At 38.9% G+C, this 23,738-nt stretch overlaps 4 protein-coding genes across 7 annotated transcripts; all 4 read right to left on the bottom strand.

The window, feature by feature from the left end:
- Positions 1-362: 362 nt before the first annotated feature.
- On the bottom strand, positions 363-4,764 carry LOC103979898 (F-box/kelch-repeat protein At1g55270). The gene is made up of 2 exons (XM_009396152.3): positions 4,357-4,764; positions 363-2,997 (listed from the first exon to the last, which is right to left on the bottom strand). The coding sequence occupies exons 1-2, from the start codon at positions 4,423-4,425 to the stop codon at positions 1,744-1,746; spliced, it is 1,323 nt and encodes a 440-aa protein (XP_009394427.2). The 5' UTR covers positions 4,426-4,764; the 3' UTR covers positions 363-1,743.
- A 515-nt stretch (positions 4,765-5,279) lies between these two features.
- Positions 5,280-10,458, bottom strand: LOC135586595 (peptidyl-tRNA hydrolase, mitochondrial-like). 3 transcript variants are annotated; one of them, XM_065142561.1, is made up of 10 exons: positions 10,301-10,458; positions 9,806-10,005; positions 8,399-8,607; positions 8,197-8,275; positions 8,051-8,118; positions 7,430-7,480; positions 7,261-7,334; positions 5,919-5,977; positions 5,766-5,842; positions 5,280-5,676 (listed from the first exon to the last, which is right to left on the bottom strand). In XM_065142561.1, the coding sequence occupies exons 3-10, from the start codon at positions 8,525-8,527 to the stop codon at positions 5,545-5,547; spliced, it is 669 nt and encodes a 222-aa protein (XP_064998633.1). In that variant the 5' UTR covers positions 8,528-8,607; positions 9,806-10,005; positions 10,301-10,458; the 3' UTR covers positions 5,280-5,544. The 3 variants fall into 3 exon arrangements, with proteins under 3 accessions (XP_064998633.1, XP_064998631.1, XP_064998632.1); XM_065142559.1 differs by having other exon boundaries at positions 8,191-8,275; XM_065142560.1 differs by lacking the exon at positions 9,806-10,005 and having other exon boundaries at positions 8,191-8,275; positions 10,301-10,440.
- Positions 10,459-11,961: 1,503 nt separating this feature from the next.
- LOC103979896 (eukaryotic translation initiation factor NCBP) lies at positions 11,962-17,645 on the bottom strand. Its single transcript, XM_018823025.2, has 6 exons — positions 17,326-17,645; positions 16,603-16,698; positions 16,385-16,489; positions 16,136-16,213; positions 12,359-12,478; positions 11,962-12,282 (listed from the first exon to the last, which is right to left on the bottom strand). The coding sequence occupies exons 1-6, from the start codon at positions 17,473-17,475 to the stop codon at positions 12,151-12,153; spliced, it is 681 nt and encodes a 226-aa protein (XP_018678570.2). The 5' UTR covers positions 17,476-17,645; the 3' UTR covers positions 11,962-12,150.
- Positions 17,646-18,114: 469 nt separating this feature from the next.
- On the bottom strand, positions 18,115-22,452 carry LOC135633366 (pentatricopeptide repeat-containing protein At4g28010-like). 2 transcript variants are annotated; one of them, XM_065142746.1, is made up of 2 exons: positions 20,315-22,452; positions 18,115-18,777 (listed from the first exon to the last, which is right to left on the bottom strand). In XM_065142746.1, the coding sequence occupies exon 1, from the start codon at positions 22,413-22,415 to the stop codon at positions 20,367-20,369; it is 2,049 nt and encodes a 682-aa protein (XP_064998818.1). In that variant the 5' UTR covers positions 22,416-22,452; the 3' UTR covers positions 18,115-18,777; positions 20,315-20,366. The 2 variants fall into 2 exon arrangements, with proteins under 2 accessions (XP_064998818.1, XP_064998817.1); XM_065142745.1 differs by having other exon boundaries at positions 18,115-18,811.
- Between the last annotated feature and the right edge of the window lie 1,286 nt (positions 22,453-23,738).

Genomic DNA, 23,738 nt, shown 5'->3' on the forward strand with positions numbered 1-23,738 from the left:
TCTCTTCCGATGGGCGGACAGGACCAGTGATTGGATCTATGTTCGGTTTGCAGTAAAGCTTGCGAAGCTCAAATCCAAATGGCAAGCAACGACATGAAGTATTGGTGTTTCGCTGCTTCTATATTACACCTTAATAAGGTCAAGCGGCCCCAACTCTTGCATTAGCATGTAATGATGTGATCATAATAAGCTTAAATAAGCACTTTGACAACGACATGAAGTTCGATCTCCATTTGGAGCGGATCAAAATAATTTTGACATAATAATGTCGATGCCTAGCAATAATTCCATTGAATTTAGTAATCTGACTCTTAATCTCTAATGTTCTGGTTTTTCGTTAAAAAAAAAAAGAAAAAGGAAAATGTGCACAAGCAGAGTACCCTTTGTTATGTGCTGGAAGTAATGATCGAGAGAGCATGCGCATGCAGATGCACAAGTTGTTGAATAGGAACACACAGGCCAATGTTTAACCTCCATGCTAAAACTGCTAGATCAGAACCCACTACACACAACAATGAAAAGGGCAAGCAAACAAGCTAGAAGAGGGGCAGAAGCTACCTCAAATGTAGTAGGACCGCTCACCCAAGGGAGGGTGGCTGTTGGTCTACGACTGGGGCAATCCTTCAAGCTCGGGCAGAACAACCCTTTGATTCTTAGCCAGATACATTAGTTTTCTATCGTCATCAGTTCAAAGTTCTTCCCATCCACTTGGAACTTAATGTTGACCATTTAGCTTCCCTCAAACCGAACAAATTTAAAGCAATGCTTTCGAAACAGATTCACCAGATTTTGTTGTTGGTATAGGATAATCACTGCTTCGAATGACCACTATGCGGCTCACTGAGTGAAAGATCTCCCCAGGCAAAACCCCATCAGATATTCATGTATGATCGATTATATGCTGAATGTGCATAGAGAGGAGGGAGTCGAGGACTTCCATCAATTACCCATCGACAGAAGATAGATTCTACTAGCTGAAAAGGACATTGTAGCATGACACCAGGAAGTCGAATCTACCAGAAATGCAGTGGCTTCTGTCATGGTAATGCCTACTGTTTGATTTTCCAATAATCCAAAGTTAATGACCATGAGAACTAACAGACAGAAGTACACCTCTAAACTGCATGCCGGCAACCTTTCTTTCATATGCTTTTGGATAAATTCCATGGACGTAATATCTCTGATGACTCCTGGTTTTGCAATCAGAATGGAAGTTGTCTCCAAGTATCACCTCATAGTTCTATAACTTTAAACTGCATGTCATCACCCTTTCTTTCATATGCCTTCAGTTTAATTTCACGACCATAATATTTCCAACGACTCCTTGTTCACAACCAGAATGGAAGTTGCCTCCAAGTATTAAATATAACTTTCAACTTCATTTCATCACCCATTGTTCCATATGCTTTTGATTAAATTCCATGGCCGTAATATTTCTGATCACTCCCGGTTTGTCCAATTATGAACTCATGTTCATGAGGATTATCTTGCCTTGCTTTCCGTTCCATGAAGCACACAACTTCTCAATAGGCCATTGCAAAAAGTTCCTATTTAGTCCTCAATCTCGGCAATCAAGCATGTTCCTTATTTCGCAGGTAACTGGTGTAGACAACTAGGAGTAGGAGAATGAAGAGCCATGCTGCAAATTTCTCTGTTTAAGATGTCGAGGTTGATTAGTCACCAGCTGCTACGTGGGCTGATCAAGGAACTACCTGCCGTTTGTCTTCCATTCCACAAGAGCTATCAAGCTTGAAGCACCTGACAGTGAACAATATGATCCTTTAACCAACTGCGACCTGCGAGAGATGACCATAAGCTTGAAACAAAGTTCTTCAGTTGGCCTTTCCCTGCAATGGCCTCCCACACACGAGCACTATTTGTTTCTATGCTACTTACTGGGTTTGTTACATCGATGAGGCTGATGCTCATGTTGTTTCGGATGATACCAAGCTTTCCATTGAGAGAGACAAATGATGCAGCCTCAAAGGCCTTAGAATTTCCCAGATGATGTTCACTGTCCATAAACTTGTTCCATGAATCAGTAGCTCCTTCATAGACTCTAAGCTTGCATCCATCCCTGCAATCTGATGCATAAAGCCTTCCATTCAATGAAATACTGGGATTTCGGCAGCCTGTAACTATTCCACCACTAACCGCGGACCATGTGTTGGTAGTTGGTGCATAGACTTCACTCACATTCTGACCATCTGAATCAAGCCCTTTGAGAAACCAGTTACCCTCGTAAACAACCCCAATCAAGGGCACCATCCCAGTGCTCATTTCAGCAATAGATGTCCATCTATTCTTGTTAGGATCATAAACTTCGGCCAAACGAAGAGTTCTCTGGTTCCCTTCACATTCCCCACCAGCAACATAGAGGCAGTTATTTACAACACAGGAGCCAAAGAAATGGCGTTTTCGAAGCATGTCCGGAGCTCTGTGCCACTTGTTTGTCCGGGCATTGTAAAAGACCACACGCCTCATTGAACCCTTTGATGGATCTTTTCCCCCAAACAGGTACAGGTAGCAACCACTGAGAACAGCGCAACCAAAGCCGAGTGCTTCGGAATAATCTGCAGGTACAGGTGGAAGTGGCCTCCAGAGTTGATGGTTAGGATCGAAAGCATTCCAGGATATCTTTCCATCACGGGCTCTCTTGATAACATACACCCATTCCTCTGCCATCCCAAGCTTTTTCCTGAGGGAGTAGTAGTAATTTCCAGACAAAAGTCTGTTCCATCTTTTGCAAACTAATCGAAGATTTAGGTGCTCAACTCGAGGAACCCGAATCAAACAAGCAATAGCAAGATCATCAGGAAGGCCAGGCAGTAGAGGTGCCTGGGTTCTGCTCCTCTCCCTGCGAGAGTTCCTTATTCTTGGTCCATGGGGTACAATTTCAGGTTGGAGACACAGCTTAGCTCCAGGAACAAACTTTCTAGCTCCTGCTACTGTTTTCAAGCCAGCATCTACTCTGCAATAGCATGATACAGAATCAACCTGCAATTTGCATGACATTGGTAGTATTAATGGACCACAATCACTGATGTGCAAAAACACTAAAAATAAGAGAAAAAGTTCCCAACCATCAGGTGCACTGAGAAAAAAGGTATAAAAACATAAACGAGTTCCGATAAGGAATATGTCAATGAACTCATTCTTAAGCTGGTAGTTTGTGTGGTAAATGACTGCATAATTATAACCAAGTCTTTAGTAAGAAAAAAGGGAAAAGTTAGCACAATCTTAATTCTAGAGCACACACTTCTTGTTCGAAGGAGAACATAAATGTTCGAGTTACTAAACAAGAAATCAAACTCAAAATTTTGAAATGTTTATTGCTTTTATAGGCAACCACTATATTACTTCGAGGATCAATATGATATGACATGATATTGAAAAAAAAGCATAATACATGGCAGGGAAGCTACAGAGAACCAGAGAAAGGTACAAAGAAAAAGGAGAGGTGAAAGGGTAAAGGGACTGCGAGGACGGAGGCAAAACGCAGATATGGAAAGCCTTCTAGTGTGTTCTCACTTACTGATGCTGCTTTCTCTTGTGGTCCAACACGCTAAAATACACACCAATATTGCAAAGTAAAGCTAGAATCAGCTTTAATGAGGTTTTCACTACACCATTCAATCTGATATGACCAATCCACCAAGCAATTTCTATTATGATGGTCTGACCATTTTATTCCATTTTTAATTTATGAGAACCAAGAACTAATTTGCTAATTTGATGGATGGAAAAGGTCTTTGACTTCATGAATTGAGAACAAACGTAGTTTGGACGAGTACAAAAATGGAATGAAATAAAACTGTGACATGCTTCTTCTTCCTACGACCATCTAATTTATTTATGCGCACTGCAGATGATCGTTCCAACAGCACATTTTTCTACCAAATATAATTCTTAATTGTAAAGTTTTTTACAATGTTTCACATCCAATCATTCCTCCAAAAAGAAAATATTAGCTTACAACAGAAACAATCCTTAATCCCTACCACAGAAACATAGCAAAATCAGTATGAAAGAAACATCAAACACAGCCTTCATTTTCTGCGTGGGAAATCAGCAACCGCATGAATGATTCAGTTCGGCAGGACACAGGCAAACACACAAAACTTCCCAGCATCAACATGTCATCGAAGATCAAGTCACGAATCTCATAAATGACCAATCGGTCTTGGAGAAAGCAGGGTGGCAAACAGCCAAAACCATGGCACTTGGGAACCTTCAATTCCGAATCTCACCCATATTCTCCCAAATTATCGTCGTCAGGGCATCTCATCCACAATCCACCAACAGGAACGACAGATCTCGAGGAAGAGGGAGAGGAGAAGAAGCAAGAAGACTTACCAGCGGTGCTTGCACGCGGACAACTCGGTCCGAACCGGCCTGGCTGTTGGGCGCAGTCCTATCCATCATCCCGCGAGAAAACCCCCCACCACCACGCCGATCGACCGATCGACCGACCCGGAGGCAGAGGAGAAGAACAGAAAGGGTTGGGGTTGCGGCGATAGGTCACGAGATGGCACCGGTCTCACCGCGAACAAGAGGTGCATTAGAAGACAACCTCTGTCGTGGGGTAAACAGGCACAGACGCGTTCGCTGACCCGCTTATTTTTCCACTCTTCTTTCTTCTTCTTCTTCTTCTTCTCCTTTTTCTTGATCTGAGATTAGACTCGAGGAAGAGGGAGGGAGGGAAAGAGGCAGGATGGCAGCAGAAGTCTTGGCTCTTCCACTTTTGTCTTCACTCTTTCTTACCGGTCCATTCTCTCTCCATTTATCTCACATTCTCGCCAGTTTGTAGAAGGAAAATATTTTGTTACTTATTTATAAAATTATAAGAAGATGTCATGCGTATCCTAATTATTCTTGAAATTTTTATTTAAATATATAACCTCCTCGATTTCATTTTTTAATTAAAGAAATAAAAAAATAAACTTATGACATAAAAAATTCAAATTTTAGCATGAAAATATTAGAAATTTATAAGATTAGAATATATGTCAACATAAGTTTTATAAATGAATATCCAGAATCTTTAATTTTAAATTAATTTAATTTTATTGATTTGAAGACCAGGATTATATACTTTTATGTCTTCTAGAACATTTACTATTTTTTTATAAAATAATTTTAACAGGTTTTCTTTAAAAAAAAATTATTTACTAGTTTTTTTCAGAGATCTCGCCCCTTACAATGTGAAAAGAATAGAATCTCCTCTCTGTTGACTTTACAGAAAAGTTGCAGACAACTTGAAGCAAAAGGTCAGCAACTGGAAGTCAATACAAGATTTACCTCATAAAGCTGCAGCACATACTGTTCCAGTTGAAGATTATTTAGAAGTTCCTTTCATCTTCACTGCTATAATGAGTCCTAATGCTTACTGCTTTTCGATCTGTGTAGTTACGCACCAACCCAGAAGCAGTAGCATATCTTGCTGGGCAAAGAAGCACCGATTGATCCCAAAAGATATGTAGGTTTCTTCTACAGAATCTTCCTGGCTTATAGGATTGTTACAAAGTGATCCAAAATTTAGAGCTACACCGGCAATGTTTGAAGTCTTAAATGCTTGTACTTCTGATATGGGTTGGTCGAACTTGCACATTCTGTCAAGCCTTTAGTCAAGAGTGTCTTCAGGACGTCCACCCCTTCTTGCAATGCCTCATCAATCTGGTTCATTCGATGTAACATGTTGTGTGCTTAAACATGAAATCTTGACTGATACAACAAGATGCAACAAGATTACAGGTTGCACTTACCCTCTCACGGGCTGATGCATTGAACTTTTGGAGCAAAAAGGCTCTTGGATCCATTTGCCCAGGTGGTCTTCCTATCCCTGAAAGAACAGATAACAGATGCTGGTTTCATGATAGAAAATTATCTCATATGAAAGCAGCTGCAATGGTACTTACCGATTCTCAGTCTGCCAAATTCTCTGTTACCTCGAAAATGGTAGATCACACTCATCAATCTGATAAATGAGGTGATTAAGAAGCTTATTAGGAACTAATGAGATTAGCATGTTGATTTTCCTATATTTCAGCAAGAGAATTGATGTATCATCACTATGGATTACTACAGCTGATTTTTTTTTCTAAAGATCTATTTACGAGAGGATATTTGGACACTAACATAATATAAGATGATGCAAACCACAGGGAAAAAAGACAGCAGATACAAATAACACATAGCCCAACTTAGGTCCTACCGGAAAAAGCCACATGACTAAATTCAACCCCTGTAATAAGTTAAAGAAATTTTATTCCAAAAAAAGGGACCCAATACAATCCTATAAAGTTCTCAAGTGAACAATAGCGAGGATCCAAACATGACTTCTACCGTCGACACTTTTAAAATTTAGGCGTTTGGAACATTAGACATGCATCCTGGGAACCATAGTTGCAAGATTTTTATGCAACCATTTGGGATGAACATTTACAAAATCCAACTAATAGGATCCACAATAATTCTATGCCAACGTAATAATTCCTAGGGATTCTCAAGTTCACCTCTATAAGATAATCACACCAACATCAAACTTTGAGGTCTGCAAGAACTGATAAGAGCTTAAAATATAAATTCAGAAAGGTTGGCTAAATAATTACAAGTCAAAATGAGAAATTCTGGTTGGTCATAGTGACCAAGATTTTCAGTTTATGAAACATTCCCATGCTGGTAACATGTTGGTGCCATATGTTTTGATTGACATGGATTATGGGTGAATACACGGGCTTGTGGGCAACTTGAATCTTCTAACAAAAAGACACCCCCGGACAAGTTGAACTTTTATATGGGTCTAGACAATATGAGAGGTAAAGGAAGTTATTAGATCTAATGTTACAAACATGTATATCTTGCAAAGAATTAAGATCGTCTTACGTGATAAATCCAGGCCACTATTCACAAAGAACGATAAAATTAGGTAATGGTTGCATACATGTCATCCTAATACCTAGAAAATCTAAGGCAGTTCAATTTTGCACTTGGATGCTCGATAAAGTTTTTAGGTATCAACAATTGTTGTCCATGTCCTTTATTATGATTCTCCAAATTCCATATCATGTTATATAGCCGATTTAAGTAGTACAACCCACTTTTAGATTTCAAATAAAGCAGTGGTGTGACTGGGGTCTCATCACTACAGTTACAGGTGACTCAAAAATTCAAAGGTACTCCATGATCATTACATAGGATAGCACTAAATCAGAATACTAATTAAGAGAAAAGACAAGTTAAAGGCTCTCTTTGTTATACCCTTTGTGACGTGCATGTCCTCCTTTAGGTTGCACACGAAGCACTCCACATGGCAAGTCCATATCATCAAACATCTGCACAATAAGGCAGAAACACTTTTTTTTTATATAGTACCACCATAGAGTAGTTTCATATACCTAAGCATGTAATATTAAAGTGAGATTGATACCACAATGACCCGATTCAAAGGAAGTTTGTAATATGCTGCAAGTGGTCCAGTCTGCAAGAATGGCAACGAAAAGAAACATGAGTTACTTTTTAGAGATGTCTAGAAGCCTCTGTCCCCAAGCAACATTTCTGGAAGCATAGTTGAAAAGGTTGACAGGAATTTCAAGAATTAGGTAGCAAATACATATCAGAGATGGATACCAACCAAGCATTCGTTATTCATACATCACGGTTCATCACATCATGAAAATAATTTCACACATGAAATAATATAGAGAATTTAAGCAGCAACAAAACAAGAACATGGATATTTGATTTTGAAAACAAAAAAAACAACTAAGAACAAGAAATTAGGGAATCATATAAATTAATTTTCAAACAACATTAACCAACTTTGTATCTTTTGTGTTTGCAATGATGAGATTCATATATGCTTAAACCTTGATTTTGTTTTTGCAAAGCAGGAGATACCTATTTCTTGTTGCCTCTCTTGATATTTTCCTAAGCAGAAAATTTCGTGTTGGAACCTAGACTTGCATCCAATGGAGTTCACAGATTGAATACTAGATAAAAGGTATTAAAGAAATACGCAAAAGAACTTACTCTTTAAAGGAGTACTTACAGATTCACCACTAAGATTCATGTACGTCTGAGGTTTTGCAAGGAGAACAGGTGTGCCACCAACCATTCCTAATAACAGAGAAAATGTATTTAAATAACAGAAGAAGGATGATGATGATGATGATGCCATTGAAAAGAGACCTTCACCGAAAAGAGCCTTGAAATGAATGGATGCCATTGAAATGCCCAGCGACTGGGCAAACGCATCGATCATGTCAAAACCAACCTGCAACATTATCAAACAAAGGACCTCCTGGTACTTAAACCAATCATGATGACATAGAGGAGGGAATTTGCTGGTAGGTTCCTTACACGTCCAGTAAGTAAATTTGGAAAGAAGAGAAAGTACATTGTGTCTTGTGCCACGGTATTTCTCCCCTGGGTTTCCAAGACCAATAAAGAGCCATGGCTTGGCACAGCTTGTAGAAGAAGATGTTGTGCAGAATGAACGCCTCAGAAGCCTGCAACATGTAAACATTGGTTGGCCTGCACTCAACACCCGTGAGTTCTTCGTCACCAGACACAGTGAATTCCTTGAGGTCACTTGTGCCTATCAGCCTAGGGGGAGGAACAGAGTTAGTTGCTTCCATGTGTTATAAACATAAAAGTTCTCCTAGCAGCAACTTCCAGAATAACTTAATGATTTTCCCATTGATCACATCACCAGTAAAGCTCATACTTTCGAGGCCCAGACAAGCATGCCATCAAGATATCAACTATACCCAATCATGGATAACAAATATTATTATCCATGCAAAAAAAAAAAGACATAGTTCTAAAAATGAAGAATATGTGCCAGTTCTTTAATCAAAGCCATAAAGCAATATGGCCATTAAGAATCTAATATATGAATTTTCAAGCCTGCAATTAAGTGTATCATAAGCAAAGTAGTGAATATCAACATAAAGTAAATAAATAAAAATTAGACTGACAGGAAGAACATCAAACTATACATTTTTTCTGAGTTTTACAAATTTATATTTTTTTAGTACGTAAAAACGTAATAAAATTAACATGCCAAAATGGTACAACCACCGGTCCTTACTGGTACTCCTTTGATGCTGATCCACTTCATATACACAAAACGGCAGACAGATCCCTTGAATGATAAGTCACATAAGAAAGTACAAGCGAGAGACATATCTTCAGTCCAGTGTAATCAAAGGCACTAGGCACCAAGGTGCCAAAATGCCCAAGGCGCGCTCCCAAATATTATAATTTAAAATTTATACATCGTGTTCGACAAAAATAACACATTAAAGTTGCATTCATTTAAAGTACTGACAAATACTAGCAGATATAAAATTCATATGTTATATTAATAAAAATATTAACACGGAAGGAGGAGGAGAGGAGCTTTGATTGGGTGGCTGTGGGAGACTCCCAATTTTTTGGTCATTTGCTCATTAGGGTAGGGGGCTGAAGAACTGCTGTTGGTGGGGGAGTGGGTTGCTGTTCTGTTAGGTGGTTGAGAAAGAGGGAGGTTAGGGGGCTGTGGTCCGGGAACAGGAGCAGAGAGGGGTGCGATGGGGGGTGGTGGGGGTGGGGTGGGGTGTGATAGAGAAGGAAGGGGGAGGGTCGTGTCAGGGAAGGGTGGAGCTGCGACGAAAGGGGGAAGATGGATGAGGGATCGGGGAAGGGGGGCTGCGACGAGGCGGGGGCCTGAGATGAACGGAGAAGAGGGAAGAGGGAGGAAGCAGGAGAAGGGAGTGTGCGACGGTGAAGGAGGAAGAGGAGGAAAAAGAGAGAGATTTACCGGGAGGAGAAGAAGCAGCCGCCGCTACCGCCGTTCCCCGATGGACAGGAAGACGCAGCAGCCGCCGTTGGCCGAGGAAAACGCAGCAGTGACAAGAGCTCGCCGGAGGAAGACGCCACCGCTGCTGCCGCCGTTCGACGGTGGAGACGAAGTCAGCCGCCGTGCACCGAGGAAACGCTCGGTGAAAGAGAGACTGTCCTCTGTACATGAATTTTTTAAGCAACCCCAACCAGACCCGGGCCTATTATTAAAATACTATAATGGAACTCAAGCCAACATCGGATATATGGGTTTCAGAGGCATAAACACAAACACCCTATGTGCACATTCAAAATGCTATATACAAACAGATTTGACGACGAACCGACCATCACGAGGGTCGCCATTCATCGACATCGGAGCACACAATTGTCATAACTTGCAGCAACCCGGAAACAAATGGCAGTCAAAATTAAAAACCAAAACAACGAGGAAGGAAGTGGAGTCATTCACTACCTGGGATTGTTTAAACGGAGCACGGGGATGGAAAGCGGCGTAGGGAAGGCCGCAGCGGCTAACCCTTGCGAAGGTTCCGCAACTTCTGGACGGTGTCGAGAAAGGACGGGCGTCGGCGGTGTAAAAATATGTTCGGGACTTGCAATCCAAAGTGCGGGAATATAATATATATTCGTCACCCAATTTGACGCCTAATTAAATATTATCCATCTTAATTTTTAAACTAAAAAATTTATATTAAGATCATTATAATTACAAAAGTAAATCATCTACTTCTATTTATCATAACACCATTAATTTTATCGATAAAAATATAAAATAAAAAATAAAAAAAAATTAATATTCTAGTTGGTGAGACGATGTTAGTAGTGGTGGACAATGATATCGCTAGGGGCCGTAAGTGGTTATTGTGGATGAGGAGAACGGTAATAAGATATGAGTGTTTCTTTACATCTACGTCGAAATCAATGTAATTGTCGAGCGATCCATTTGGCGCTCTACAATTATATCGATGAATCTTTCATCACTCGACAATTACGTCAACATTAACGCAAATGTAGAACAATGAAAGAGCCACTATGTAGATGAGGGGAGCAACAACGAGAGGTGAGAGTCGCTCGACAATTATGTCAATGATAACTATTGTGGCGGATGATGACATTGCTGAGGTTCATAGGTAACTATCGTGGATGAAGAGAGCAACGATAAGAAATAATGGTTGCTTTGCATCTGCGTCATTGTCAATGCAAATGCCGAGCAACCTTTTTGCCACTCAACAACTACGTCGACATCAATACACATACAGAATGAGAGAAAGGGTCGTTCGACATCTGACATCGACGCATATACAAAGCAACCTTTACTTCTCGTCGTCGCTCTTCTCATAAATAATAGTCACATATGACCTCTAGCAGTGCTGTCATTAGCCATCACCAACACTGTGTGTCATCATCAATTAAAAAATATTAAAAATATCTTTTTACCTTTTATTTTTATATTTTCGTTGAGAAAACGAAAGTATAAATAGAAATAGATACTTCACTAAGGTCTAACGATAATAATGTATAATTAATCCCTGTATTTGTTTGCTAGATTTTTTATTGGAAGTTCTCAAAAGAAGATCCATGTATTCGTCCGTATAAGATTGTCCACATATATCTTGAAAATACTAATTTATCAACATTTTCACCTCAACCGTGTACGAAATGACATATTTGATTCACATAATACCATAACTGTCTTCCTAGGATACATCCATTATATATCTGATATGAAGAACGGTGCCAATCTGAAAAGAACGAACAATGACCTCTATATATAAAAACATGAATTTATTGAGCTTAAGAAGCTTAATGTTTCATATAGTCCTGATTTATTAAACCAAGCATTTAATCATTTCCATTAAATGACACGCCAAGATTGAGGGTGCAAAATGAGCAGCAATACGTCAACCTTGACCTGTTACAGATTATATAACGGGAAATATAAGAAAACCTCGAGTTCAGTAAGACCTATAGGGTTAAAGTAATGATGGCAACTGATACATAAAAATGGCAGCCAAAGAGAGAGAGATTTGAACCTTGTGCTGCAATGGTTAATAAGATCGTGATGTCTCCAAGAAGCATACCGTGGGTGGTTTATCAAAGAACATGAAACCTACATAGCAAATAAACAAGCTTGCACTGACTAGAATTTTGGTTAGAGATTTCAATGTAGTATATTGAAGTACCAAACGTAATTCAGAGAAAACAAAAGATCCGAGTTGTTAGAGGTTACAACGAAGTCACACAGTTCCAACACTTGAAAGAGTATGGAGACGGCAGGATCAGATTGATTTCCGATATCCATGTCTATCCTCTCAACCAAGTGTTCCTGTACGAAGAGTTATCACGCAGAGAAGCATCGTGTGCCTTGTACTCCATTAAGTAGCTATGAGGCAGTTTTAGATGTCGCTTAATTGAGTCCCTTACAGCCATCACAGCCTAGTAATGCAGAAGATGTGTCACCAACTAAAATCTGAACAACATTTGCAAAGACATTATGTTGAAGATACAAAACCTTGTGGTCTGATGCGCTCCGGTTCCAAACACTTAAGATGTCCTCGTTAAAACGAATGCTTAGTACAGCACCGCAAACATCATCCCCATAGTCAAGTTGATCACCAACTAATGCCAATACCTACGAACACAAACCAAACAATATTAGAAGTTGGAGCAGCGGTGAAACAAAATCTTTTGGTCAGGATGGGAAAGAGGTTTAAATTATCAATGATATCATGTTCAAGAAATAAAAAACGATTGCAGCAATATTCTTAATATGAAAACTTCTCAGTTAATTACAATATGCGAGAAACTTGGAAAATTCTGACTCGTATCGAAAAAGCAATAGACCACAGATAAAGACAAGGATAGAATCATGTGAGCTTCAGTATTATGCTGTGCATTATATGGTTTCAAAAGGCATAGTGTTGTGGGTTCTCAGGGAGGTTTTAACAGGTGTGATGTCTACATCCAAAAGCCTCTAAGTTGGTCTCTACAGCATTCTTTGTTTTCCATTAGCATTCAAGGACATGTCACCAAACCTGCATTTAACCCTCGTAAGGATACAGATATGCTATCCACTGATCAAGAATTTTACCTCTTCAAAATTTCAAGTATTAACAACATATGCAGTTTTTCAAAGTCGAGAATAGAACCCACCAACCCTCAGGTGCTCTAAAATGACATTTATGGTATGTCAGCAACTGAAATAGGCCATATAATGTCTTGCAAAGGACAACCTACATATCTTCTAGATTATCTCAACTGCAGCTATGTTTAGTATTTGAGAAAGCAAACCACATATGCACTCACATATTGAAAATGAGCTAATGATGCCAGCTCCCTGCAAAAAACACAACTTTTAGAAGCTAAAGCTCAATTAGATCCTCCAAAAGTTCAAATGATAGGATCAGTATCCCACTTATTCTAGATTTTCTTGATTGTGATCGGAAGTACTGAAAATAAAATTAAACTACCTAAGATTCTGTACCCTAGTTTTGAAAGCTGATTTAGCAAGAGTCACACTGTGCAGATATGATAGTCCCTTCTAGCCTATGAATTGCTCAGGAAGCATCCCATGGTTGGTGTTCTGAATGTCACCTAGACAACCCAGGGTTTTGTCCAGTAAAAAGACTTAAAACACAGGTTGTCCGAAACAAACAATGGATCTGATGTAATCCCAGTTGAGATAGAGTAATTGGGGGTAAAGGATTTACCTACAAACTCACGTTTATAGAAAATTTGAGAATCTTCACAAAATCTTAAAAGGATAGAAGAGCATCATCTTAGGCACATAGATTAAGTTTAATATATTTGAGAGAAACGAGGTTGAGACTTAGAGTAGATATAACATACGTATATTTGTCAATGTTGAGCCTCAAGGAGTCTTTCAATGGAGAATAGAGGATTCAAGAAGAGTTTGTAATGGATGAATGACATATTAAGGTTTATGAGACAAACTAGGAACCTTTTAAATGTTGTTGAGACTGATTAGTGAAGTTCCAAGTCACACCCCAAATGGACTTCCAATCCAGAATTATCAAAAGATACTAATTAAGATAGTATCACAATATAAAATAAACGTCATTGTCTTACAATCCAAGTGCAATTGAAGTTAAAGTCTGAGTTACAAACTTATAATAACTAGTTTTTGAAAGAAAACATAGTATTGATCACTTGTAGACAAATCATATGACTTGATTCATTCCTCCATTTTGATTTTCATCAGGGTCATGCGACTCTGAAAAATTTTAAACAACACATCTTACAGTCAGAGGACCATAATGTGTTGATTAATTTTTTTCAGAGTCACATGACGCTAATGAATATTGGAATGGAAGAAAGAAACAAGTCATGTGATGTGTCTACGAGTCATCTTTCTTATGGAGTGTAAGACAATGATGTTTTTTATGTTGTGGTACTATCTTAATTAGTTAGCATCTTTTGGTAATTCTAGATTGGAAGTCACTTGGGGTGTGACAACTTTAAAGAGTCAGCCCTAGTATTGGGCATGGTGAAGGAATTGAACAGCTACCTGTAGATGATGCTAGAGGGCACATCACCATTGGATTGTCTTATAAGGGTGGTCTGATAAATGTACTTTAGGGCAGTGGATTAGACTTAACGAAGTTAGTAGGCCAGTTGGGTTGTGACACCAAATGCAGTCAAGACTGGTTTACAAATTTTCAAATACTAACAAAAGATGTTGCCAAAAAGGAGAGTCAAATTCTGGTTGAGTAAATATTTGATTTGTTATTTTAAAATATTAGATGGATCTCCAATGTAATTTACAATTTGATGTAAATTTTGATCAATTGAAGTCTTGGGCTAGAACTAAACCATAACTGGTCTTGGTCATAGTCACTTTGGCTCATCAATAAATAAAGTTCCTGGTGTTTTCACAATAATATGTTTATAAGAGTGTCAGCAGTTTATCTACTTTTAATTTCTGGTGTCCTCAGTGAACATGAGGTGTGAAACCTATGTATGATTTTGAGTTAATGTTTCTCTCTTTTCTTGTCTTTCTTTTTTTTTTTCCCTTCCATCAACAGTTCTTTCCTGTGCTGCACCATTTCCAGTCCGCCACTCGTCACAATCACCAACCAACCTATGCCGCACAGTCTACAGCCACTCTCCAATTCCCAAAATTCATCATCATCTCTAAACCTCTAATATAGGCCTTACAACATAAAAAATCATTAATATCATCAATCAATTCTATTACACAATCCCTACATTTCAGGACTATAAAGTAGTCCCTAAATATCTCTTTAAAACCAACAATCTAGCAGCCCAAAATAGTCCTAAATATGCACTTTGCAGCCACCATATTTGCAATGTTTATAGGTTCAACTTCCATCTGAGCTTACCCTGTAGAAGTAGCAATTATTTTGGCATCCAAAAGGATTGAAAGATTACTTAGCTCACAAGTCCTGATTTTCGACTAAGGCCTATTAATAGTTTCAGAGGTTTAAGAATTTTGAAAACTTAAAAAATGTGGAGAATAACAATATCTTAAAAAAAGGATGCCAAATGCATGAGGTTGCATCATTGTGCGGTTTGAGGGTTGATATATGCAACATTCATTTAGAAATCTACTTGAATTAATACTTGGTCCAATATCAACTTCCATTTATTAGACCTCCTGCTTTAGACAAAAATGTTTTGAAGTTCAAACAGTTGATACTTGTTATGGCTTGCTTATTTTTCGAGATTCACAACGTTACATTATTTCCATCATCTACCAAATGTCCCATGTTGTTGTGCCTGTGTGAATTCAATACCGTGCCAAGCCATGAGAAATGGGCAGGCCATTTTCTATTCTGACAAAGGAATGCTAAAAGCTGACCATGTATCATGGCATTTGTATGCTACTCTTGACTCCTCAACCCTAACCATGGATTAAGCCAACCGATTAAATGGATCAAACCCATCTGTAACCAAATTTGAGATTAAATAAAACAATAAACTTAACTGGCAGGTGAATATCCCCAAACTGGTATAGGAAAACGAAAATCACAGAATAACATCATTTAAACCTGATTTGATATGCATTGCAGAATTTCAAACATAATTACAAGAAAGGCCTACATATGGTCATGTCTAATGAATCTTATAAAATGACAACGTTAATCACAGTTAAATAATATAAAAAATGAAAAACATTGGTCAAATATGTCGTCAAGCAGTCGAGAACAAACTGAAATAACTCAGACAGGAAGAGACTGCTTCCTACCTAATCAGAGAAAGACCAAGATGATTAAGTTAGGAAAAAAAGGTAATCTGCTTCACATACCAAGTCCTCCCAGAAACGACCTGAGACAATCTTTTTGAACCGTAATATCCACTTTCCACCATTACAATTAGCAGCATCCTGATTAAATCAAACTTCATTCAGAAAATAACATCACAAAAGAGTAAAATTTCCTTTTATGAGTTAAAATATATCCAAAATTGTTCTTTCAATTTCTTCAGGTTCTCTTACAGTAAACACAAAGTAAAATAAGAAGGGTACTAATTGCAAAACAATAAACAGGATAGATACCTCCCACAGAGGCCTAATGCCCTCTTTGAAAAGATGAATATCTGTTGGGCTAGGGAGTGATGAAGGCCGTGCCAAATGGCAATAGCAAACCCAAAATCCTTCGACCTATGAATGCACCATGTTCATAAGCTAATCATGTTAGAGTTCGCATTTGCATTGCCATCATAAGTACAACTATGGTGTCATTTGGAATTGACAAGGTGTAAGAAGAAACATACTGTGCTGATTTCTACAATTTTCTTGATGTTATCCTCATATGATGTCTGCGACCGCACTCCAGGTGTTCGTTGAGTATACCAGAACACAAACTTATGCTGAATGAAAACATAAAAACCTTCAGTATTTAAAGAAATTACAGAATTGAATAACACATTCTAGAATTCATGATTCCTTCAAGGCTTCAGCACATCATTAGTATAAATATCAATACCACCAATTTAGGAGCAATCATGTAAATACATCACAATCGATCTCACTCAGCATTGTAAATAACATAAGTGTTAGACAACAAACTTGTAAAAGATTCGGTGTCCACAAATATTTTCTAAAATCACTGACCAACCAAGATTTTCCAGATTTCAAATGCCTCAATCTATAATTAATCAATTACAAGGCCATAACTAAGATTGTAAAAGAGAATTCCCAGGGTTGTCCCGTTCAAGGAACTCAGGTAGGATATCGAGAGTACACCAAAAATCACCCTATTCTACAACCAGTCTGGTTCGAGTGCTCCATCCTTGTCCACAGGACACAGATTCCCAGTGCTCACTAAATAAATATCAATTTAAGTTCGAAGCGGGAAAGCATTCGCAAATATGGACCGAACAACTCAAATACCACAAGAAACAAGAATAATCGAGAGCAAACTAGGATAAAAGGAGACTGTTCCTGTCGGACACAAGGAGCGCCAGCGAAGGAAAATTTGAAGAGGGGAGACGAACCTTCAAAGGATGGAGACCGGCTTTGATCTCGCGAGAATAGCGGTCCCGCTCGTCCACATCGCCCTCCGCTTCGACGACGGCGGCAGTTTTGGAGTCGGGGGGAGGGGGTGAGGCCGAACCCTTGGTTTCTGCTTCCTCCGCGGCCTCCATCAGTCTTTATCCTACCCGATCTTGTCTTCCTTCACCCAAATACGCTTGGAGATGGAATCTCGTGTGCTATCCCTTTCCTCCTTCGGTCGGAGGCGTTGCGAAGAAGGAAGAGCGAAGACGCGGAGCCCGTCCGCCTCGAGTAGACGACCACCACGGCAAGGGCTGTTGTCGCTTGCTCGACCTTTCTAAAATTCATGATTATTTATAATATTTAACTTTTTCTTTTTCCAGAAAAAATACCGAAATAATTTCATAATATATAATATTTAACTTTTCTTTCAAAAATAATTTTATTTTTGAAATTATTATTCGTTTTATTTAGTGCAAATAATAAAATATTAATTTATTAATTTTAAGAGGTTATTGATAACAAGGGATTGTCAATAATAAAAAACATAGTGAACAGTAAGCTTCTAAATTTTAATTATCACTATCAATCATAGTCATTAGAAATTAATTTAGGTTATATATATATATATATATATATATATATATATATATATATATATATATATATATATTTGCCTTTAACTTATTGGTCATATTGGTCATGTTCTATATAGTTGGAGGGAAGTAGAATTCTATTTGTTAGAACACACCAAATGAATTAGGCACAAACTCCTAATGCAATATTCAATATGTTTGCCCAAATTCATCGTCCACTATATTCTTGACCAAATGTATTGTTTCCACAGAGAATAATGACAACTGTGAGTCCGTAAATGCTCTATACATTCTCTCAACCCTACCACTATCTCTGGATCAGAGAGTTCTATTTAGGCTTGGATTAACAGTTGCTGCAATACAATTTTGTCTACTGGATCTGTCAATCCCATATTGTCCCCTTTAAAAGGTTCCAATCAGTGGTAAGTAAATCAAGTGGAACTTACAACACAATGCGTCAGAAAAACCCTTATGGAATCCAAACCCCCAACGTACGAAGAAGTTTTACAGGCATATGGACCAAGCAGAGACCAGCACGGGTGCGGTGCACAGAGTCAGTTGATGATCCAAACTTGTGGTAATTAGAATAAGGTTTATGCAAAGACTTGGAGTGGCTTCTTGCGCTTGAATCCTGGCGTTTCATAATGCCGCAAGCACGAAGTCTAAAACCAGAAATCCTTCTTCCTGCTGATGAACAAGGGATGTAACTGATCGAGGAGTACCAGTAAGACGTCAGCAACATCGCTGTCCTCCAGTTGCTCATCGAGGTTTCTTGATGCATGAAACTTTCTTGGTTGAGGCTAGGACATCTGAAAGGTTCATCATGTACAGTAAACTCCAATGATAGAGTGTTAAAGGCTGCATTGGTGGGAAAAACCATGTATGAACTTCTCTGCATTAATAGTATCAAGTTGGTAAGAGCAGTTATAGCTATGAGTACTGAGTAGAAACTCAATACAAGGTAATTGTACTGCTGGATTTATCAAAATATCATGTAAAGCTTAATTCCCACCGTAAACAAACGTCAATTGAGCTGAAAGCTTTTTGATGTTTTGACATGGAGAAAGGTACAATGTTCCATTTAACCACCTTGCATAATAAGAAAGTTATGCAAGGATCCCATTTTGTAAATTTGCAATCTATCAAGAAGAATAAGATAAACCATACTGATCTAATTTCTATTGCTTCAATTTTTTGACCATATCCAGAACATTTAAGGTAGTAAATGAACAACTTCATGTTAGCATGGTCTTGTGCATATAATTGTACAACTCAGACCTTTACTGTGGCCATATCAGTCTAATTTGTGAACCATTAATGAACATGTTCCCTTGATTCAAAATAGCCAACTGAAATTGTTTTTAATGAGGAAATTAGTAGAGTAATGAAATAATAGAGTGATACTAATTTGTACTTCTGGAAGAGGCAGTTGAACCCATCAACTTTTCTACTGACACGTTTTCGAGTCCAGGACTGATTTAAGTTTACATACATATTAACAAACTCCATTTCTGCATAAAATACCATTAGATAAGATAATGTTTCAAAAAAGGCAATCATGTCAACAAAATCCAATTTCTAACAATAATTTCCAAGATTTTAAGATGAGTTACATTTATCAGAATGTTTATCTTGATCAATTACAACAGAAAATGTAGTTCCTTCCTTTTCCAAAATCCCAATATGAAGAAGGCCATCATCCTTATGCTTAAGATATTTAATTGAGGAAAGTATAAATTCTGTATTTTTGGAGGATCATCTTGTAACTTAAATGCAAGTATCAACTCATCTTAGGCAATTAGAACCATTAGGGAAACTAAGGTTGTCAGATGTTCACATGTCCAATTATCTGTCTCAAGTCATTTAAGAAATTAGACATGGAAGACATGAAATGAGTTACTTCAATATTGTGTTTGGTAGAAGAGCCATTCCATGTTTCTGAAGATTTAAGGGAATGACAACCAAGAAAAAATGCTTTAGTTCTTTTTAACTTTTCAACCTATATGGTTTTAAGGAAACCTATTATAAGCCATGATGAAAGAAGGCAAATTGTACGACAATGGTTTTGCACATGGTTGAGTGACAGGGTCATATTGACTAGAGTTATAATTGTTTTTAAAATTTCACACTTTTCTTCATTGTACAAATTGACAAAAAAAAAAAAGAAGATTTGATCATAACCATCTAGGGGAACGATAAAGGCAGTTGAATAGGTCCATACAACACCCACAAGTACAATAAATACTGCAAAAAAATAAGAAAAGCCAAGCATACAAGATTTGTGCCTCAAAAACAGAAAAGAAAATAATCAAAATCTTAATGTGCATGACGGTTTGCACCAAGGTTAATCTGCAAGAAAAAGGAAATAGGGTATTTCAAGTGTCCAAGAACATACCGATAGAAACAGCTCATGATAAGTATTGTCAAAAGCTCAATTTCCCTCTGTATCAAGAAGCTTGTATTTGGAGCTCAGGACAAGTTCTCTGAATTTTTTTAATTAATTCATGACATGAAAGGCTTGTTCCTTCAGATATTTCTTTCGAGAAGTTTGGCAAATTTTCTAATAGGACCTGGTCTTCTCCATCAAAAGGTAAATTATCCAGTATAGTTGAGACAAATTTTGCATCAAGAGCCACATCATTAGCTGCCATTTCATGAAGCAAGTCAATGATTTTGCTAGTTTCACCTTTTGCCCCAAATTGACGAATGAGAGAATCATATACCACTACATCTGGAGATAATCCCTTAGCTTTCATGCCGTCAAGCACTTCCATAGCTTCATCCAGTTTTCCTGATTCAGCGAGTCTATTTATCAACACAGAATAAGTAACCAAATCAGGAGTAATTCCTCTATGAAGCATATCTGCAAACAAGTCTTTTGCAAACTCCAAGTCTCCTGTTTTGCATGCCCCATCAATCAAAATAGTAAAGGATACGAGATCAGGTTTGTGGTTATCATCCATCTCATCAAACAAACTCAATGCCTGCTCCATTCTATCTGTTTTACTATGTAGTCTCATCAATGAATTATAGTCATATGAAGTAGGACTTATTCCGTTGTTTTTCATTTCACCAAGGAGCCTTTCAGCAGCCTCAACATCTCTCATTTTACAGTGCCCATTCAACATGATACTGTATGTGAAGGAGTCAGGCTTCAGCCCCACATCAGCCATCGCACTTTTGAGCATCATTGCCTTACGAACATTCTTGGCCTTGAGAAGCCCACCGATGAGTATATTGTAAGTGACCAGGTTGCAAGGGTGCCCTCTCCTTACCATCATCTTCTGTAAATTCAAGGCCTGTTGAGCACGACCAATCTTACAAAGTCCATGTATAAGCGTGTTAAAAGTCATCAAATCTGGTTTGACATTAGAACTACTCTCAAGCATTTTACCGAACACCTTGACCGCTTCATCAATCTTGCCCACATTACAGAGCCCCAGGATTAGTGTGTTGTAGGTCACCACATCCGGCACGTTTCCCTTCTCCGAGATCTTCTCAAGGAACCCGAAAGCATCTTCAATCAGGCCATCCTTGCACATATGATTAATCAGGACATTGTACGTGACGGTGCTCGGCTCCTCACCCTTTTCCACCATGAGATCTAACAACCTCATTGCCTCCGCGCTCTTCCCGTCTTTGCAGAGCCCATCGATCAAGCTAGTATACGTGAATACGTCGGGATGGATCCCTCGATCGGCCATGCTACGCAGCATATCGTCAGCCTCCTGCCAACGCCCGAGCTTCGACAAGCCATGGATCAAGCAGCTGTAAGTGACCAGATTGGGGTGCGCTCCCTTCTGTAACATCTCATGGAAGAGATCCATGCCCCTGTCGACCGAGCCGGCATTACACCAACCGCTTACGAGAGAAGTGTAGACGAACACATCGGCGTCAAGACCGCTCCTTTTCATGTCATCCAACAAGGACATGGCTTCCTCGACCCTGCCGACCTTACACAGACCATCCATGATCGTCGAGTAGGTGATAGCGTTCGGGGAGCAGCAAGGGCCAGCTCTCGCCATCTCTCTCCAGAGCTCCATAGCTTCTTCCATCCTCTTCTCCTTGCAGAGCCCATTGATGAGGGTGTTATAGGTGACGCTGTCGGCAGGGATCCACTTCTTATGCTCGATCTCCCGGAACAGCTTTACGGCTTCGGAAACAGAGTGGCCTTTGCAGAGGCCTTTCATGAGCAGGTTCAAGAGGAAGGCGTCCGACGCATGGCCACTCTTGAACATCAAACCGACGGCCGAAAACGCGGACTTGAGGTTCTTGGCGTGAAGGAAAGAGTCGATCAGGGCTGTGAGCGTGCGGTGGTCGGCTGTTGCTCCCTTACGGGAGAGCAGCGGTGCTCGCTCCCCAGGCTTGGTCGGGGCGTCTGTGGTTGGAAGAGAAGCGGAGTGCTTGCAGGCTAAGCATCGCTTCTGGGCGGGTGAAGACGGGCTGATCACAGCAAACAGGCGGTGGCGGGTTGCAGGAATTCTGGACTGAGACATCTGAGCTTGTTCGCGAGTCTCTTGGGAATGTCTCTCGTTCGACCCACTCGAGGAAAAAAGAAGCCATCGAGCTTTTAAATTCTAACATTAAAATGAAAGAGAAAAACCTTAATTATTTGTCAAAGAAAATTTTCGGGCATTCGTAATATATATATATATATATATGATCAAAACATTATAGCGAACTAAAAATACTATAATATTATAATAGGTGAAATATTTTTTTGAAAATAATTTAAATAACTTTAAATTAGAAATACTACTTAAAAAATAAAAATAATAATTACAATATATATATATATAAAACTATAAAAATCACTCATTCGGAAATGACAACATGATTTACCATGATAATTACTAATATGACAAATTATGGACCCAAGGCACGTCACCATATCTCACACGCAATGTCAGAATCTATATCAAAATATCACACGTCATGACATCCCACACGCCTAATTCCAATAAATCCATGATGTCACCGCCCTCGCATGCAAGGTCAAAGCCCATGCGTGCTGAGACGCTGTCCGACACGCCCATCATCTCGAATCATGTACAACCCACCCTCATGTCGTAGTATAAGAACCCTTCGTGGATACCCATAAAGGGGGGGATCTGGGGAGAGGGGGGAAACATTCAACTAACTCGCTCGTCGGAGGGGCCACGATCGGGGATCACCCGACGAATGCCTTTTTTTCAGGAAAGCGACCACCCACGATTCACGGGCGCCCCAACCTCGAAAGCCGCCGACCGACGACCTCGCAGCTAAGCCATCGACTATTCAACCTCTAGGCTGAGGAGTGCTGACCAAGAACCTGACACCGAGGGCCGATCGATGTTTCGACGTCCAATTCAACCGACGGGACACTCTCGACATCGATCCGTGGACTAGGCCGTGCTGACTAACGAGCCACGATATGTCTGTTCACAAACAATTACTAACAAGAAAACAAATCGACCCCTTCATGCTGGCTAATGACACTGAGATGCATTCAGATGCCATACACATCAATTACAAAAATTATATATAAAATTTGATGAATCTATTATGCTTCGACAATACGTCGTCAAAACAAAAGAAAAACATGGAAGGCAAGTTTGCTCGGATTTAATCTACCACGCAATCATGAATTTTTGTACATCAAAATTATTTGTTTCAAATCAAGAAAATTGGAACAAATTAAAAAATAATAAATATTCAAGTTACCGTATTTTATGGAATAATTAAATTTTTTTTATGACTTACTGTGATCATGTTCAATTTGAGAAGTTTGATAACCTTTTCGTCCTACATAAAATCTCTTATATATATATATATATATA

The sequence above is a fragment of the Musa acuminata genome, chromosome BXJ3-3, assembly GCF_036884655.1.
Source record: "Musa acuminata AAA Group cultivar baxijiao chromosome BXJ3-3, Cavendish_Baxijiao_AAA, whole genome shotgun sequence".
NCBI classification, from domain to species: domain Eukaryota; kingdom Viridiplantae; phylum Streptophyta; class Magnoliopsida; order Zingiberales; family Musaceae; genus Musa; species Musa acuminata.

Coding starts and splice junctions, on each gene's coding strand:
- LOC103979898 (XM_009396152.3), bottom strand. CDS start 4,425: ATGATGGATAGGACTGCGCCCAACAGCCAGGCCGGTTCGGACCGAGTT. Junction 2,998..4,356: donor TCCGCGTGCAAGCACCGCTG/GTAAGTCTTCTT, acceptor TGCAAATTGCAG/GTTGATTCTGTATCATGCTA.
- LOC135586595 (XM_065142559.1), bottom strand. CDS start 8,527: ATGTTTACATGTTGCAGGCTTCTGAGGCGTTCATTCTGCACAACATCT. Junction 8,119..8,190: donor CAAGGCTCTTTTCGGTGAAG/GTCTCTTTTCAA, acceptor CTCTGTTATTAG/GAATGGTTGGTGGCACACCT. Junction 7,335..7,429: donor CTTTGAATCGGGTCATTGTG/GTATCAATCTCA, acceptor CTTATTGTGCAG/ATGTTTGATGATATGGACTT.
- LOC103979896 (XM_018823025.2), bottom strand. CDS start 17,475: ATGGAGGCCGCGGAGGAAGCAGAAACCAAGGGTTCGGCCTCACCCCCT. Junction 16,699..17,325: donor CCGGTCTCCATCCTTTGAAG/GTTCGTCTCCCC, acceptor GTTTTCATTCAG/CATAAGTTTGTGTTCTGGTA. Junction 16,490..16,602: donor AAATTGTAGAAATCAGCACA/GTATGTTTCTTC, acceptor GTGCATTCATAG/GTCGAAGGATTTTGGGTTTG.
- LOC135633366 (XM_065142746.1), bottom strand. CDS start 22,415: ATGTCTCAGTCCAGAATTCCTGCAACCCGCCACCGCCTGTTTGCTGTG.